The sequence below is a fragment of the Moschus berezovskii genome, chromosome 1 (genome assembly GCF_049115385.1).
Source record: "Moschus berezovskii isolate FMDL1 chromosome 1, NW_MosBer_1.0, whole genome shotgun sequence".
NCBI classification, from domain to species: Eukaryota; Metazoa; Chordata; class Mammalia; order Artiodactyla; family Moschidae; genus Moschus; species Moschus berezovskii.
In genome coordinates this window covers 133,358,187-133,376,344 of record NC_142460.1, presented here as the reverse complement: position 1 = coordinate 133,376,344, position 18,158 = coordinate 133,358,187, and the positions used below count along the sequence as shown (strand labels likewise).

The 18,158-nt window shown below is 39.8% G+C and overlaps 1 protein-coding gene across 4 annotated transcripts in view; it reads right to left on the bottom strand.

The window, feature by feature from the left end:
* VEPH1 (ventricular zone expressed PH domain containing 1) overlaps window positions 1-18,158 on the bottom strand; it is a 326,186-nt gene that overhangs the window by 11,825 nt on the left and 296,203 nt on the right. Inside the window, exon 16 of one of the 4 annotated variants that reach the window (XM_055411048.2) lies at window positions 10,287-10,380. The exons of 2 other annotated variants lie outside the window; for them this stretch is intronic. In XM_055411048.2, coding sequence (XP_055267023.2) covers window positions 10,336-10,380 — 45 coding nt within the window. In that variant the 3' untranslated portion in view covers window positions 10,287-10,335. Of the gene's footprint in view, window positions 1-10,286; window positions 10,381-11,554; window positions 11,829-18,158 lie in introns of those variants that run through there. One more of the 4 variants, XM_055411031.2, reaches the window with a different exon arrangement.

The following is an 18,158-nucleotide window of genomic DNA, read 5'->3' as shown; positions in this document are numbered from 1 at the left end:
GCCGCTCTTCATTGCCAAACGTCTAAAACTGTTGTTTGGATTTGCTGTCTTCACTTCCTCATTTTCTCTGTAACTCACTGCAATCAGGCTTTCATTTTCTCTGCTTCAACACAACTATTCTCACCAGGGTTGCTGGGGTCTTCTGTGCTGCCAGATCCCCTGGTCAATAGCATCTAATTCTGCTGATTACTCTTTTTTCTGTGAAATACTCTCTTCACTTGTGTTCTAAGTTCACCAGCCTTTCCCAGTTTCTTCCTACTTTGCTGGATGCTTCCCCATCTCTGATGGCTTCATCTGATCCCCTGGACCTCTAAGTGTTGGAGGACCCTATTGGCAGTGTCCTTGATTTGCTTTGCTTACCCTTTAGAGGTGATCTTAGTCAGCTCCACTGGCCATTTAATTGTGGATTAATCCCAAATTTATATCTCCTCTAACTCCAAACTCATACACCTGATTACTAGTCATTCCACTTGTATCTTTAATAAGCATCTCAAACCAGACATGTACAAAACCCAAACCCTTAACTCCCATAAACTGTTTCTTTCCCAGCCATCTCCGTCTCAATAGTGGTAACTCAAATTAATCAGCGGTTGTTGTTACTGAGTCCCTGAGTCACATGCGGCTCTTTGCGACTCCGTAGACTATAGCATGCCAGGCTTTCCTATCCTTTGCTATCTCCATTGAGTCAGGATGCTATCTGACCATCTTATCCTCTATCAATCTGTAGTTCAGGCTAAAAGCATAGCTGTCATCCCTGGTACTTTGCTTTCCTTCACTCCCCAAACCAATCAGCAAAGCCTACTTGCTCTACCTTCACATTATCTGAAATCTGACTACTTCTCACCACTTTCCATGCCCTAGACTTCCTTCTGGGTTCTGCCAATGAGCGGATCAGCAGGACAGCAGAGAAAGGAACCGGAGAAAGGCCACGGTATTTCTTCCCCACTCTCTCTTTGCTTCAGGTTTGCATCTCCAGCAGTAGTTCTATCCCCACATTCTGGAGGCACCTCCTCCACGGCCCCATGGCTTTTGGGCTCTCCTTTGACCCTGTTCATCCCTTTCTTTGCCACTTCAGCCCTTGGGATAATATCACCTTGCCTCTTTTGCCTTGCATCCCTCTCCGTGCTTCTGCAAATAGCTCCTGCATCAATCTCGTCATCTGAACCATTTGAGAGTGAAGATCTTTGCCGGCTGGCACACTGATCAGCACACTATCCTATGTAAAATATAATTTATCTCTGCTTTTTATCTTTAACTTTTTTTTTTCAAATACATATTATTCACTGACATTTATTATCTTCTGCCCCCTCCTCTCTTTTCTAAAAAGTAAACTTTCTTTTTACTTTTACTTTTGTATCCCTAGCTTCTAGAAGAATGCCTGGTATAGAGTTTCAAGTAAATATGTTGCTAGTAAAGATAAGAACTTCCCTGGTGGCTTAGACAGTAAAGAGTCGGCCTGCAATGCTGGAGACCTGGGTTCAATCCCTAGGTTGGGAAGAGCTCCTGGAGAAGGAAATGTCAACCCACTCCAGTATTCTTCCCTGGAGAATCCCATGGACAGAAGAGCCTGGTGAGCCCCAGGTCCTTGGGGTCGCAAAGCATTGGACACGACTGAGTAACTAACACATAATAAAGATAATATGCTTCTGACATATTCTTGACATAAAAAGCATGAATTAAAGAATAATAATTTGGCATATTCCTAATAAAAAAACTACCTATTCAGATTGAGTACTAAAAAGAAACATCTGGATGCATATATATCAGTTCAGTCGCTCAGTCGTGTCTGACTCTTTGCGACCCCATGAATCACAGCACGCCAGGCCTCCCTGTCCATCACCAACTCCCAGAGTTCACTCAAACTCATGTCCATCGAGTCGGTGATGCCATCCAGCCATCTCATTCTCTGTCGTCCCCTTCTCCTCCTGCCCCCAATCCCTCCCAGCATCAGAGTTTTTTCCAGTGAGTCAACTCTTTGCATGAGGTGGCCAAAGTATTGGAGCTTCAACTTTAGCATCAGTCCTTCCAATGAACACCCAGTATACATCATATTAATAGTGGCTACTTCCTGGGAAGTGGATGATAGGATTTGGTTTTCTGCTTTGTACATGTCTGTATAGTTTGCATTTGTAAGAGAAGTAAGCAGCAAGTAGGACTGCTGAAAGCCTACATGAAAAAAGCCTAATTTTTTGGGCAAAGTAGAAAAAGTCATCCCTCCACTATAGGGTAGATACAGCTGCCTTGGCACCAACAGTTTTACTACACTGATACCAAATAAAGCCAATTTTCATTTAGATTCAGAATTAAAATATCCAGTTATTAAAATATCTGACAGTCTGAAGAAATGCAAGAACAGTTCTTTAAATGTATAAAATTGAATTTATAAAACAAAATTCCAAGTTATGCTCCTGAATCTTTAGTACTCTATTTTAGGAATACTTCCAGTGTCTTGTTTGTATTCTGACTCTAAAAAAAATACTACTTAATAAAACACTCTCATTTTGGATATATCTTATGTAGTTTTTTTCTTAAACATTCTTTATTAAAAACATCTTTGCATCTGAAGTTTATTTGTTTTGGCAGTTTTAAATCACAATATCCAGATCTGAATTATTATTTCTAAATAACTCATTGATTTCTTATGTAGATTCCAAGGCATGTCTCAGAATCTGTCACTGCAATCCATATCAATATTTTTCTGAGCAAACAGATAATCAGAAGGGCTTTAGGATTAATTACATGCTTAAACATTCAAGTTTAATCACTGACTAAAAATAGTCAGTGAAGTAAAATGTCCAGAAATCTCTTTAGTATTCTAACTTAAAGTCAGCCTGGAGAAATGTCTTGGCATTGTCAGGATTTAAGGAACATGAAGATTGTTGGGAAATTCTTATAAGATTTTAAAAGCAACAAGAACACCATGCTGTAAAACGTAGGAAAGGAGCTCAATATTTTTGTGAGTACCAGGTTTCCTCATAAAAATGGAAAAAGAAATGTAATTTGATCTGGGTGACTTTTTGCCAACTCTGGTTTATTCTGTTGCTTTTGTTTGTTTGTTTGGAAAGTTTTGGCTGTTGGGTTCTTGGACTAAGGCTTGAAGAACCCTGAGCTCCAGTGCCCTTGACTTGCCAAATGGCATAGGGATATTGTGTCTTTTCATATTTACGAATCCTGGGACAAAGGGGATTATACTGCTTACTTTTTAGAAAGTGTTTGAGAGCTTTTATATGAAACGTTAAACAATACATTGAACTCTATATAGCAGCTGGAGAAAATCAGAATGGGGCTGAGGGGGCAGATTGCTCTGCTGACTATGGGCTCTGCAGGGCTTGCCTTGCAGCGCTGAATTCAGGGCTGGCCCCATGTGTGGCTTCCAGGGCCTGACTTTTTCTCCATCCTCTCTCACGGTTCTTCCTCCAGTTCCTTTGCTGACTCCCCTTCTCTGACCTGGCTGTGAAATGCAGGGATTCTGCAAAGTTCTACCTCCACCCTTTTTTCATCTTGCATTCCCTCTGTGCTGGAGCAGTCTTTATCACTCTAGAGGTTCCAATCATATTTCCAAATATCAATCAGGAATCCGTGTCTGGGCACCCCCTAGGTATCTCACACACAACACCTCCCAAATTTAGCAGGTCTTCCAGACTTCCATTAAAGTGTCTTCCTTCCCAAACTCCCGTTGATAAAGTGTCATCTTTTCATAGACTATGAAACTGGAAATGCTTTCATGTTCTTTGACTCCCACCTCCAATCAATACCCTGCTTCTGTTAAGGCTATCTCAGATGACTTCTCCTTCATTTCTGATAAGTAGCCATATTCCATCTATACTACCTACAATGTTGCTAATTCCTATCTCCCTTCTCCATCCTAGCTTCCATTGCCCTTGTTCTGACAGCATCACCTAGTGCATCAACCAACGGGCCTCCCTGCCTCCTTCGTTCTTCATTCCATCCTTCACATGGCTGCCAGAGTTGTTTCTTGTTTCCTAAAACACAAACCTAATAATGATCCTCCGTGTAAAAGCATTGGCTGCTGCATCATAGTCTGGCTTTAGCCTCATTTTCTGGCTTTACTACTTCTCCCATCTACAAACTGTAATTCATGTGTGCTGTTTTCTGCTTATCAAGCCACCATAAACTTCCACAGTCCCATGTCTGCTTGTCCTCCTGTAGTGTCCTGCCTACCTTTTCCACCTGGTCAAATTATACCAGTCTCTCAAGGTCCAGCTCTCATTAGAAAGACATGTTCACAACACAGTAGGATCAAATATCAAAATATTTGATATTCAGCCCCAAGGGGTGGAATTAAGTGAAAAAGAAGATATCAAAATGTCACAGTATGAATACAGGATGAGGGTTTATTTCATTAACTGAGAAATATAACTGAACTTCAATGTGAGTCAAATGTATTGTCTATGAATCCTCTGTTCCTCCCAGACTCCTGTCATTGGTGTGACTTGCCTTGAACGATCTTTCCTTATATTCCTTCAGTTCAGTTCAGTTCAGTAGCTCAGTCGTGTCCGACTCTCCACGACCCCATGAATCACAGCATGCCAGGCCTCCCTGTCCATCACCAACTCCTGGAGTTCACACAAACTCATGTCCACAGAGTTGGTGATGCCATCCAGCCATCTCATTCTCGGTCGTCCCCTTCTCCTCCCGCCCCCAACTTTTCCCAGCATCAGAGTCTTTTCCAGTGAGTCAACTCGTCGCATGAGGTGGCCAAAGTACTGCAGTTTCAGCTTTAGCATCAGTCCTTCCAATGAACACCCAGGATCAATCTCCCTGAGAATGGACTGGTTGGATCTCCTTGTGGTACAAGGGACTCTCAAGAGTCTTCTCCAACAACACAGTTCAAAAGCATCAATTCTTCGGCGATCAGCTTTCTTCACAGTCCAACTCTCACATCCATACATGACCACGGGAAAAACCATAGCCTTGACTAGACGGACCTTGGTTGGCAAAGTAATGTCTCTGTTTTTTAATATACTATCAAGGTTGGTCATAACTTTCCTTCCAAGGAGTAAGCGTCTTTTAATTTCATGGTTGCAATCAGCATCTGCAGTGATTTTGGAGCCCAAAAAAATAAAGTCTGACACTGTTTCCCCTGTTTTTCCATCTATTTCCCATGAAGTGATGGGACCAGATGCCATGATTTTTGTTTTCTGAATGTTGAGCTTCAAGCCAACTTTTTCACTCTCCTCTTTCACTTTCATCAAGAGGCTTTTGAGTTCCTCTTCACTTTCTGCCATAAGGGTAGTGTCATCTGCATATCTGAGGTTATTGATATTTCTCCCAGCAATCTTGATTCCAGCTTGTGCTTCTTCCAGCCCAGCGTTCCTCATGATGTACTCTGCATATAAGTTAAATAAGCAAGATGACAATATACAGCCTTGACGCATTCCTTTTCCTATTTGGAACCAGTCTGTTCCATGTACAGTTCTGACTGTTGCTTCCTGACCTGCATACAGGTTTCTCAAGAGGCAGGTCAGGTGGTCTGGTATTCCCATCTCTTTCAGAATGTTCCACAGTTTATTGTGATCCACACAGTCAAAGGCTTAAAGAGAATTTCCATATTTTCTTATTAAAAACATTGCAGTGAACATATTTCATGGACTACTTTTTCAAGGGCATCTGTAAGTTCCTAAGAATGAAATTGCTGAATAGAAGGAACATGATATAAAACACTTGCTATATGTTGCCATAGTGCAGTAACTACCTTTACACAAAGGTGTATGAAGATGCCTAGTTTCTATGCCCTCATCAGTAGTATTATCAAACTTAGATTTTTTCCAGGTTTAAATACTTAAAAATGAGTACTCTTGCCTGAAAAATCCCATGGATGGAGGAGCCTAGTGGGCTGCAGTCCATGGGGTCGCTAGGAGTCGGACATGACTGAGCAACTTCACTTTCACTTTTCACTTTCCTGCATTGGAGAAGGAAATGGCAACCCACTCCAGTGTTCTTGCCTGGAGAATCCCAGGGACGGGGGAGTCTGGTGGGCTGCCATTTCTGGGGTCGCACAGAGTCAGACACGACTGAAGTGACTTAGCAGCAGCAGCAGCAACATCGTTTCATAAGTGTATTGGTCATTTGTATCTCTTCTTTTTATCTTTTTGTTTTTATCTTTTGTTCAATATTCTGTTTGGTTGGTAATCTTTTTCTTTATTGATTATACTTGCTTCTTGTAAATCTGTTTACAGTATGGGTTATAAATAGTATTCCAAATTAACCAATTGCTTTTTGATTTTGTTCATTATTATTTTTAAATTATATATAAGTTTAAAAATTCTGTAGTCAAATTTAGCAATCTGCTTTATTCTTCAGAGTTATGTATTATTCTTAGGAAAGTCTTCTCCATTCTAAGATTGTAAATAAAACCAGTCTTCTTCAAGTGTTATTATGGTTTCTTTTTTAGAGTTTAAATATTTGATCTATATGAAATTTACTTTCACATAAGAAGTAGGATAAGGGCACTCGGGCCCAGCCGGGCGGATCTGACTCAGGTCCTAGTAGCCCCTCGACCACCAACCATGTGGGCATCCTGGATCCCGGTTCTCTGCCTCGGTGTCTGTCTGCTGCTGCCGCCGGAGCCCGCTGGCAGCGAGGGAGCTGTTCCTATCGCTATCACATGCTTTACCAGAGGCCTGGACATCAGGAAAGAAAAAGCAGATGTCCTTTGCCCAGGCGGCTGCCCTCTGGAGGAGTTCTCCGTGTTTGGGCACGTAGTGTATGCGTCCGTTTCAAGCATATGTGGCACCGCTGTAAAGTTTTTTTTTTTTTAAATAAAAGAAGTAGGATAAGGATTTGTCTTAATTTTTCCAAGTGGTTCCTAGTTATGCCAGTTTCACTTATTGAATAAACTTTTCCTCACTGGCCTGAAATGTAGCTTTTATACTAAGTTCTGGCATACAGTTAGGGTATAACTCAACTCTATAAAATTTAATTAGAGAAAATTTATGGTGCCCTAAACCAGTAGTTTAGGGGCTCCAGTATTAAACCAGTGGATCTAGATTGGCTAATGGGTATAAATTTCACCATTGCAAAACTCACATGTCAAAGATGTATCTTTATTTCTCTATGACTGAACCTAATTGAGCCCTTGAGCCCCCATGTCCATTCTGTGGCAGAACACTTAATTCAGCCAGTACAAGGTATCTGTCTTCCACAGATGACCTAAGCTCTGGGGATTGGGGATGATGACAGCTTCACTCTTTTCCAGGCTTTTGTGAAGGGGATGAATATTTAATAGTCACCCTCTTATCTTTTTCTGGCATCTACAAGATGTAATAAGAACTTGCCTGGTTCATATTACTATGCACTGGCATCTGCTCATGTCCCAGCCATGGGCCTCAATTTGCTAGTTCCAGGGCTCTGTGTCCTTCCCCATTCTGGGACCTCTCTTAGCTTATCTGAGCCCTTTTCAGGGCTGGAAGTCTGGGAACCCCTGACTGCTTTTCCTGCTCCAGGTGCCGAGTCTCTATGAAACTGTGCTCATGCCCATCCATATGGGCATCTCTTAGCCTTTGCCACATCGCACCTCTAGCCTCCTGTTGGACATGGGCTTCTCTGGGTTGTACCCTGAGATGAGAGGCAGAAGTTGCTTGTGCTCTCAGTTCCCTCTAAAAACCCATAAGGGATTTTTCTTAGAGGTTCTCACTCTAGCTGGGACATGCAGCATATGAAGGTGCCTTTCTCAGGCATTCATACCAATTACTCACTGTCCTACTCTCCTTTCCTAACTATCTTCTTTCCTTCAATCTCTGAGATTTTCCTCTGGTTTAGGGGAGGGGCAGTGGCTCTGTGGGGGTGGGGGGAGGGAAAAAACAGCTTAATCATCACCCTGCACTTTTCCAACTCCCTTGTTTATAATACAAACTTTGACCATACTATAAACTTTTTGTTCAGTTCATTGGATTCTGATACTCAAAGCCAAACTTTTGGAACCAAAACAATGTTTTGTCTCTCAAAAGCCCAATTCATACAAATCAAAATTCTTTGGTTTTTAATAAGTTCACTTCTGTTATGAATTTTAAGAGCCTGTTTTGAAGTTAGTGGCTAAGAATATGATTCTTTGTTCTTGCTGAATTGGGAAGATTACTGGGCACAAAGCCTGGGGGAGGGATGCATGGGAAAAGTCTTTGTTAATATCTCAGAAAATTATCTGCAACACCAAGTCCTTGATCTGGTCTGTGGACCCCTGTCTCCATACCTGTGATCCCTCCTTTGGTTATCAGATCTATTTCAACTGAGAGCTCCATGGTCCTCCCAGTTCCTTTCCTCTGCTCTTTCTTAGACCTCACTGCCTTTTGAACTAGAGTCTTGCCTTGCTTCCCTCACTGCCAGTCCTCCCAGGGACTAGAGACTCAGAATCTACCTTCTTTGACTGGGCCATTGTTTTGATTATAGAGCTGTCTCCCTTCCAGACTTTCACCTACTCTGTGCTCAGGAACCTCCTGACGTAATTTTCCATTTGCCTCCTGTTGTAACTGCTGGATCTTCCCAGATCACCTCCTTGCATCACCCAGCCCCTTGGCTTGACAGGATGGTGGTAGAGCATCTAATGTGGGGGTCAGGGGTGGAGGGTGTGAGATGGGCTAGAGAAGGCAGTGTGTGAGGAGAGCCCCAAGGAGAATTACTGCAAAAAGGTTGCATGGACAGAAGGTGGATCATCAATAACAAAGCATCATAATGTAACTTATAAGGTCTGGTCTGTGAGTCCTCACAGACTAGTGCTTTGGTATATTTCTGTAGCTAGTGACTTTCTTTAATGACATGACCCTCTTCCCTCCCATTTCATCTCCTATCCCTGGATATTTTTCAGGTCTAACTCTAAGTAGTTAGTCGTCACAGGGATTTTACTTCCTTCATATCAGAAGATAGCCACTGTCACAGGTTTTTTGTTTGTTTTGTGCCATCAGTAGCTTGATCTTATTCTTTGGGACGCTAAATGACTGGGGTTTTAAAACATCATTCTTCTCTAAAGGGAATCCTTGTACACCGTTGGCGGAATGTAAATTGGTACAGCTGCTATGGAAAACAGTATGGAGGTGCCTCAGAAAACAAAAAATGGAACTGCCATATGATCCAGAAATTCCACTCCCGGGTATATGTTAGAAGAAAACATTAACTCAAAAAGACATGCACCACAATGTTCATAGCAGCATTATTTACGATAGTCAAGATATGGAAGCAACTGAAGTGTCCATCAACAGATGAATGTATAAAGATGTACATGTATATAATGGAATAATACTCAGCCATGAAAAGAATGAAAATTTTGCTATTTGCAGCAACTTGGATGGACCTAGAGGGAATTACGTTTAGTAAGTCAGAGAAAGTATATGTTATCACTTAAATGTGAAATATAAAAAATAAGTGAACAAATATTAAAAAAGAAAACAGAAATAGTCTCACAGAGAACAAACTTGTGGTGACAACAAGCAGGGAGAGGGAAGGAAGAAGGGGAAAGATAGGGGCAGGAGATTGAGAAGTACAAACTACTGTGTATAAAATAAATAAGCTATAAGGATATATTGTACATCACAGGGAATATGCCAAAATCTTATAATAACTTTAAGTGGAGTATTATCTAAAATAATTTTGAATCACTATGTTGTATACCTAAAACTAATATTGTAAATCACAACTTATCATTCCTCTATGACCACTGACTTATGTTATTCTCTTATTTGCCTTTCAGCAAAAGGCCTTTAACACAGAAGTTCTGATTTTGAAACAATAATTAGGAAAGAAAACACTCCATGTGGGGGCTGGAGATTACAGGGAAATGGCAGTCTTCCCCAGACCTACAGTGTAGTTGCTAAACAAGCAAGTTCAACAAGCTGCAATTCCTCTAAATTAGTAATACTCTTTCCCAAATCCTGCCTCATGAGATTCACTGGGAAAATTTTGTCTTTTTTGATAAGTTTAGGTTTTAATTATTTTTGGCTCAGCTGCTTCTTTGATTGAAAACAAAGCAAAAGAAAACAAACATGTAGTAGAGTCTTTAGCTGAGTGTTTTCTTACACTGTAAGAGCTTGCTTGAGAGCCCTGGATCACTTCATATTTCCTATTCCCAATTAAATTTCCTGGAATGTTCCTACAGGAAGCTCTTCATATTCATCAACTTTTTGAGTAATCCAGGAACTCTTAGAGTCTGAAAAAGGTATTAGATAGGAACTTTAGACGGAAGGAAGATATTTCTGCAACTGTATAATATCCCTTTTCTAAGCATTAAGCAGTTGACCTCTGACTTAGAGAAAAACAGAATAGTGGCTGTTACTCACTTATGACTTTGGTGGGAGGAAAACAACAGCTTGTGGTCTTCTGTTTCTGTCATCTTAGAAGATTAGACCCCCTGAAAGTCTCAGTACAAAACACCTAGAAATGAGGGATTGAATATAACAGATAGTCTTTAGGATATTTGAAATCTTGAGAACACAGGGGAAACTTCCAGACACCAACAGTGGTGAGGTAGTACTGTTACCAGGCCCAGCCCTGCTCTGGAACATTTTGTGAGCTTGGTAGTTAGGAGATTTGGGTTTCTGACACACGGAGACAGAGGTAAGTCCTTGAACTGTACATGGTGGGGACGTAGAACTGAGGCTCTACATAACTGCTAGGACTCTCAAAAGGCTAGCCACTAGAAAAAAGATGTCCAGGCAAAGAGAAATGACAAGAGATACTGTCTGCTTCTGGACTCTGAGTAGAAAAAAAAATTCAGATCTGTCTATATTATATTTCATATATATATATGCATACAAATATACATATATATGTATGTACATATGACCAAAATAACTCCCATAGCATAAATCCCACTGATAAACTTCAGCAATATGAACTCAAACCAAAATTATAAACACATGAAGAAATACGTTACTGAAGGTGAGAGCTAAAAAAACAAGAAGCAATGTGATTAGAATCCCCCAAAAGATAATAAAACGGTCACATACAAGGTATTTTATTTAAAATAATTAAGGCAGTAAAACATGGACTAAACAACAAAGAAAAGGAATAAGATACTACTTACAAATACTTAGAAGATTAAAAAATGAATAAAATAAAAATCCTAGAGATGAAAGTAAAACTATTGAAATGAAAACCCAGTGTATAGGATAAGCAGCGGGGTAGACACAGTCAGAGAAAGAACGGTGAACCAGGAGGTAAATCTGAAGAGATGATGCATAGTGGCTCAGAGAGTAAAGAATCTGCCTGCAGTGCGGGAGACCCAGGTTCAGTCTCTGGGTCGGGAAGATCCCCTGGAGGAGGGCATGGCAGCCACTCCAGTTTCCTTGCCTGGATAATCCCATGGACAGAGGAGCCTGGTAGGCTATGGTCCATGGGGTCACAAAGAGTCGGCCATGACTGAGAAACTAACACTTTCACTTCACTTTCACAGTGCAAAGAGACAAAAAAATGTGAGAGATAAAATATGTAGAAGATAAAATGTGTAGGTCAAATATACATTTAGAAGGTGTTCCATTCTTTTCCTGGGGCTTCCCTGGTGGCTCAGAGGTTAAAGCGTCTGCCTGCAATGCGGGAGACCTGGGTTCGATCCTTCAGTTGGGAAGATCCCCTGGAGAAGGAAATGGCAACCCCACTCCAGTATTCTTGCCTGGAGAATCCCATGGATGGAGGAGCCTGGTGGGCTAGAGTCCACGGGGTCGCGAAGAGTCGGACATGACTGAGCGACTTCATTCTTTTCCTAGATGTTTTACCCAAAGCACAGGAAAAACATATGTCATACATACACAAAGTGACAAGAATGTTCATAGCATCCTCACTTGCAAGAGCACAAAACTGGAAACAACTCCAATGTCCACCTGCTGGAGAATAGATAAACAAATGTTGACATATTTATATAGTGAAATTGTACTCAGCAATAAAAAGGAATGGACTACATACTGATGATACACATAATCACATGAATGAATCTTAAAAAATATGTTGGGAGAAGAAGCTAGACACAAAGGAATACAGACTGCATGATCTCATTCATGTGAAGTTATTGAATAGAGTAATTTAATATATAGTCGTTGCTGCTATGGAGGAGCATGAGGAACTTTCTGGGGTGGCAGCAGTATTTTATAGCTTATTTTGGGTATTGATAAAAATGGGCTTATACAATTGTCAAAGCTCATAAATGAGACTGTTATGATGTGTAAGTTTTATTGTATGTAAATTATATTTCAATAAAAAATTAAAAATTTAGAGATAAAGAAAACAATAGAAAGGATCAATGAAACTAAAAGCTGGTTCTTTGAAAAGATAAAACAAAATTGATAAACCTTTAGCCAGATTCATCAAGAAAAAGAGGGAGAGAGCTCAAATCAATAAAATTAGAAATGAAAGAGATGTTACAACTAACACCACGGAAATAGAGAGAACCGTAGTAAAAACAACTATATGTCAATAGATGGACAACCTAGAAGAAATGGACAAATTCTTAGCAAGGTACAAACTTCCAAACTGAACCAGGAAGAAATATAACATATGAACAGACCAATCACAAATACCGAAATTAAAACTATGATTAAAACTTCTCCCAACAAACAAAAGTCAGGGACCAGATTGCTTTATAGGTGAATTCTATCAAACATTTAGAGAACAGTTAATACCTATCCTGAAACTCTTTTAAAAAACTGCAGAGAAAAAAAATAAAATAAAATAAAAAACTGCAGAGGAAGGAACACTCCCAAACTCATTCTACACCATCACTCTGACACCAAAACCAAACAAAGAAACCACAAAAAAGAAAATTACAGGCCAATATCACTGATGAACATAGATGCAAAAATACTCAATACAATGCTAACAAAAGGAATCCAACAATACATGAAAAGGATCATATATTATGATAAAGTAGGATTTATCCCAGGGATGCAAGGATTCTTCAATATTCACAAATCAATCAGTGTGATACACCACATTAACAAATTGAATAAAAATCATATGATCATCTCAGTAGATGCAGAAAAAGCTTTTGACAAAATTCAACACTCATTTATGATAAAACCCCTGCAGAATGTGGGCATAGAGGAACTTACCTCAACATAATAAAGGCCATATATGACAAATCCACAGCAAACTCATTCTCAATGGTGAAAAGCTGACAGCATTTTCCTCTAAGATCAGAAATGAGACAAGGATGCCTACTCTCACCACTTTTATTCAACATGGTTTTGGAAGTCCTAGCCATGGAAATCAGAGGAGAAAAAGAAATAACATGAATCCAAGTTGGAAAAGAAGAAGAAAAACTCACTGCTTTGTAGATGACATGATAACTATAGATAGAAAGCTAATAGGAAACTATTAGGGCTCAATGGATTTAGTAAAGTTTCAGAACACAAAATTAAGAGAGAAATCTCTTGCATTCCTTTAACAATGAAAGATGAGAGAAATTAAGGAAAAATCCCACTTACTATCTCATCAAGAAGAATAAAATACCTAGGAATAAACCTACCTAAGGAGGCAAAAGACCTGTACTCTGGAAACTAAGACGTTAATGAAAGAAACTGAAGATGACACAATCAGATGGAAAGATATACCATGAACTTGGATTGAAGAATAAATATTGCCAAAATGACTATTTCTATCCATGGCAATTTACAGATTCAGTGCAATACCTATCAAATTATGAACGGCATTTTCTTTTTTTTTTAATTTTTATTGGAGGCTAACTATTTTATTTTATATTGGTTGGTTTTGCCATACATTGACAAGAATCCACCCCGGGTGTACATGAATTCCCCCTCCCGAACCCCCCTCCCACCTCCCTCCTCCCCTTATGATGACCTCTGGGTCATCCCCGCATACCAGCCCCAAGCATCCTGTAACATGCATCAACCCTGAACTGGCGATTTGTTTCACATATGATAATATACATGTTTCAATGCCATTCTCCCAAACCATCCCACCCTTACCCTCTCCCACAGAGTCCCAAAGACTGTTTTATACATCTGTGTCTCTTTTGCTGTCTCATATACAGGGTTATCATTTGCATCTTTCTAAATTCCATATATATGCGTTAGTATATTGTATTGGTGTTTTTCTTTCTGGCTTACTTCACTCTGTATAATAGGCTCTAGTTTCATCTACCTCATTAGAACTGGTTCAAATGCATTCTTTTTAATGGCTGAATAATACTCCATTGTGTATATGTACCAAAGCTTTCTTATCCATTCGTCTGCAGATGGACATCGAGGTTGCTTCCATGTCCTGGCTATTATAAACAATGCTGCAATGAACATTGGAGTACATGTGTCTCTTTCAATTCTGGTTTCCTCGGTGTGTATGCCCAGGAGTGTGATTGCTGGATTATATGGCAGTTCTTTGGGATTGGAATGAAGACTGACCTCTTCCAGTCCTGTGGCCACTGCTGAGTTTTCCAAATCTGCTGGCATATTGAGTGCAGCACTTTCACAGCATCATCTTTCAAGACTTGAAATAGCTCAACTGGAATTCCATCACCTCCACTAGCTTTGTTTGTAGTGATGCTTTCTAAGGCCCATTTGACTTCACATTCCAAGATGTCTGGCGCTAGGTCAGTGATCACGTTATCGTGACTATCTTGGTCGTGAAGATCTTTTTTGTACAGTTGTTCTGTGTATTCCTGCCACCTCTTCTTAATATCTTCTGCTTCTGTTAGGTCCATACCATTTCTGTCCTTTATCGAGCTCATCTTTGCATGAAATGTTCCCTTGGAATCTCTAATTTTCTTGAAGAGCTCTCTTGTTTTTCCTTTTCTGTTGTTTTCCTCTATTTCTTTGCATTGATCACTGAGGAAGTCTTTCTTATCTCTCCTTGCTATTCTTTGGAACTCTGCATTCAGATGTTTATATCTTTCCTTTTCTCCTTTGCTTTTCGCCTCTCTTCTTTTCACAGCTATTTGTAACTCATCTCACATGCTAGTAAAGTCATGCTCAAAATTCTCCAAGCCAGGCTTCAGCAGTATGTAAACCGTGAACTCCCAGATGTTCAAGCAGGTTTTAGAAAAGGCAGAGGCACCAGAGATCAAATTGCCAACATCCGCTGGATCATGGAGAAAGCAAGAGAGTTTCAGAAAAACATCTATTTCTGCTTCATTGACTATGCCAAAGCCTTTGACTGTGTGGATCACAATAAACTGTGGAACATTCTGAAAGAGATGGGAATACCAGACCACCTGACCTGCCTCTTGAGAAACCTGTATGCAGGTCAGGAAACAACAGTTAGAACTGGACATGGAACAACAGACTGGTTCCAAATAGGAAAAGGTGTACGTCAAGGTTGTATATTGTCACCTTGCTTATTTAACTTATATGTGGAGTACATCATGAGGAATGCTGGGCTGGAAGAAGCACAAGCTGGAATCAAGATTGCTGGGAGAAATATCAATAACCTCAGATATGCAGATAACACTACCCTTATGGCAGAAAGTGAAGAGGAACTCAAAAGCCTCTTGATGAAAGTGAAAGAGGAGAGTGAAAAGGTTGGCTTGAAGCTCAACATTCAGAAAACAAAGATCATGGCATCTGGTCCCATCACTTCATGGGAAACAGATGGGAAAACAGTGGAAACAGTGTCAGACTTTATTTTCTGGGGCTCCAAAATCACTGCAGATGCTGATTGCAACCATGAAATTAAAAGACGCTTACTCCTTGGAAGGAAAGTTATGACCAACCTTGATAGTATATTAAAAAGCAGAGACATTACTTTGCCAACCAAGGTCCGTCTAGTCAAGGCAATGGTTTTTCCCATGGTCATGTATGGATGTGAGAGTTGGACTGTGAAGAAAGCTGATCGCCGAAGAATTGATGCTTTTGAACTGTGGTGTTGGAGAAGACTCTTGCGAGTCCCTTATACTGCAAGGAGATCCAGCCAGTCCATTCTAAAGGAGATCAATCCTGGATGTTCATTGGAGGGACTGATGCTAAAGCTGAAACTGCAATACTTTGGCCACGTCATGCGACGAGTTGACTCACTGGAAAAGACTCTGATGCTGGGAAAGGTTGGGGGCAGGAGGAGAAGGGGACGACAGAGAATGAGATGGCTGGATGGCATCACCGACTCTGTGGACATGAGTTTGAGTTGGTGATGGACTGGGAGGCCTGGCATGCTGTGATTCATGGGGTCGCGGAGAGTCGGACACGACTGAGCGACTGAACTGAACTGAGCTAAACTGATGGCAGTTCTATTTCCAGTTTTTTGAGGAATCTCCACACTATTCTCCATAGTGGCTGTACTAGTTTGCATTCCCACCAACAGTGTAAGAGGGTTCCCTTCTTTCCACATCCTCTCCAGCATTTATTGCATGTAGACTTTTGGATAGCAGCCATTCTGACTGGTGTGAAATATTGCATGTAGACTTTTGGATAGCAGCCATTCTGACTGGTGTGAAATGGTATCTCATTGTGGTTTTGATTTGCATTTCTCTGATTATGAGGGATGTTGAGCATGAGTGGAATTTTCACAGAACTAGAACAAAAAGTTTTTAAATTTGTATAAAAGAACTAGAATAGCCAAAGCAATCCTAAGAAAGAAAAATGGAGCTAGAGGAATCAGACTTCCTGATTTCATGCTATGTTACAAAATTACAGTCATCACAATAGTATGGCACTGGCTCAAAAGTAGAAATACAGATCAATGGAACAGAAATAAACCCGTATATCTATAGTCAGTTAATCTACAAAAAAGGAGGCAAGAATATACAATGGAGAAAAGACAGTCTCTTCAATAAGTGGTGCTGAGAAAACTAGACAGCTATCTGTAAAAGAAATTAGAACACTGCTTAGCAGAAATCAACACAACATTGTAAAGCAATTCCCCTTCAATTAAAAAATAAAATAAAATTAAAAAAAACACTAACACCATATACAAAAATAAATTCAAAATGGTTTAAAGACATACATGTAAAGTGGATACTATATAACTCTTAGAGGAAAACATAGGCAGAACACTCTTTGACATATCTTTTTTGATATGTAACAACATCAAACATACGTAGCAACAGTATCTTTTTTGATCTGTCTCCTAGAGCAATGAAAATAAAAATGAAAATTAACAAATGGGACCTGATTAAACTTAAAATAATTTCACACAGTTAAGGAAACCATAAACAAAATGAAAAGAAAATCCACAGAATGAGACAAAATATTTGTAAACAAAGCGACCAACAGGGATTAATCTCCAAAACACACAGACAGCTTATGTATCTCCATATCACATAAACAAAAAACCAAATAAAAAAATGGGCAGAAGATCTAAATAGACATTTCTTCAAAGAAGAAATACAGATAGCCAAAAAGCACATGCAGTGATACTCAACATCACTGATTATCAGAGAAAGGCAAATCAAAATTACTATGAGGTTGGGATTCCCTCGTAGTCCAGTGGTTGGGACTCAATGCTTTCATTGCTGTGGCCTGGGTTCAATCCCTGATAAGGGAACTAAGATCCCAGAAGCTGCATGGCAAAAAACAAAACAGAACAAAAAACACCAGCAAAAAACCCAAAGCAACCACAATGAGGTATTGCCTCATATTGGTCAGAATGGCCATCATCAAAAAGTCTACAAACAATAAATGCTGGGGAGCATGTGGAGAAAAGGAAAACCTTCTACACTGTTGGTGGGAATGCAAATTTGCACAATCACTATGGATAACAGTATGGAGGTTTCTTAAAAAACTAAAAGTAGAACAAGCATATGATCCAGCAATCCCACTCCTGGGCATACATCCAGAGAAGACCATAACTTGAAAAGATACATGTACCCCAGTGTTCATTGCAGCACTATTTACAATAGCCAAGATGTGGACACAACTTCAATGTCCATTGACAGAGGAGTGGATAAAGAAGATGTGATCCATATATTAAAATGATTATTACTCAGTCATAAAAACAATGAAATATTGCCATATGCAATAACATGGATGGACCTGGAGACTATTATACTAAGTAAATTACACATAGACAAATATCATATGACATCACTTGTAAGTGGAATCTGAAAAAAATTGATACAAACTTTTTAACAAAACAGAAATGACTCACAGACTCAAAAACAAACTTATGATACCAGAGGGGAAATGTTGGTGGCAGGGAGAGATAAATTAGTTTAGGATTAACATATAACATTATATTAACATATAAGTAACATAATTTATACATTAGTTCAG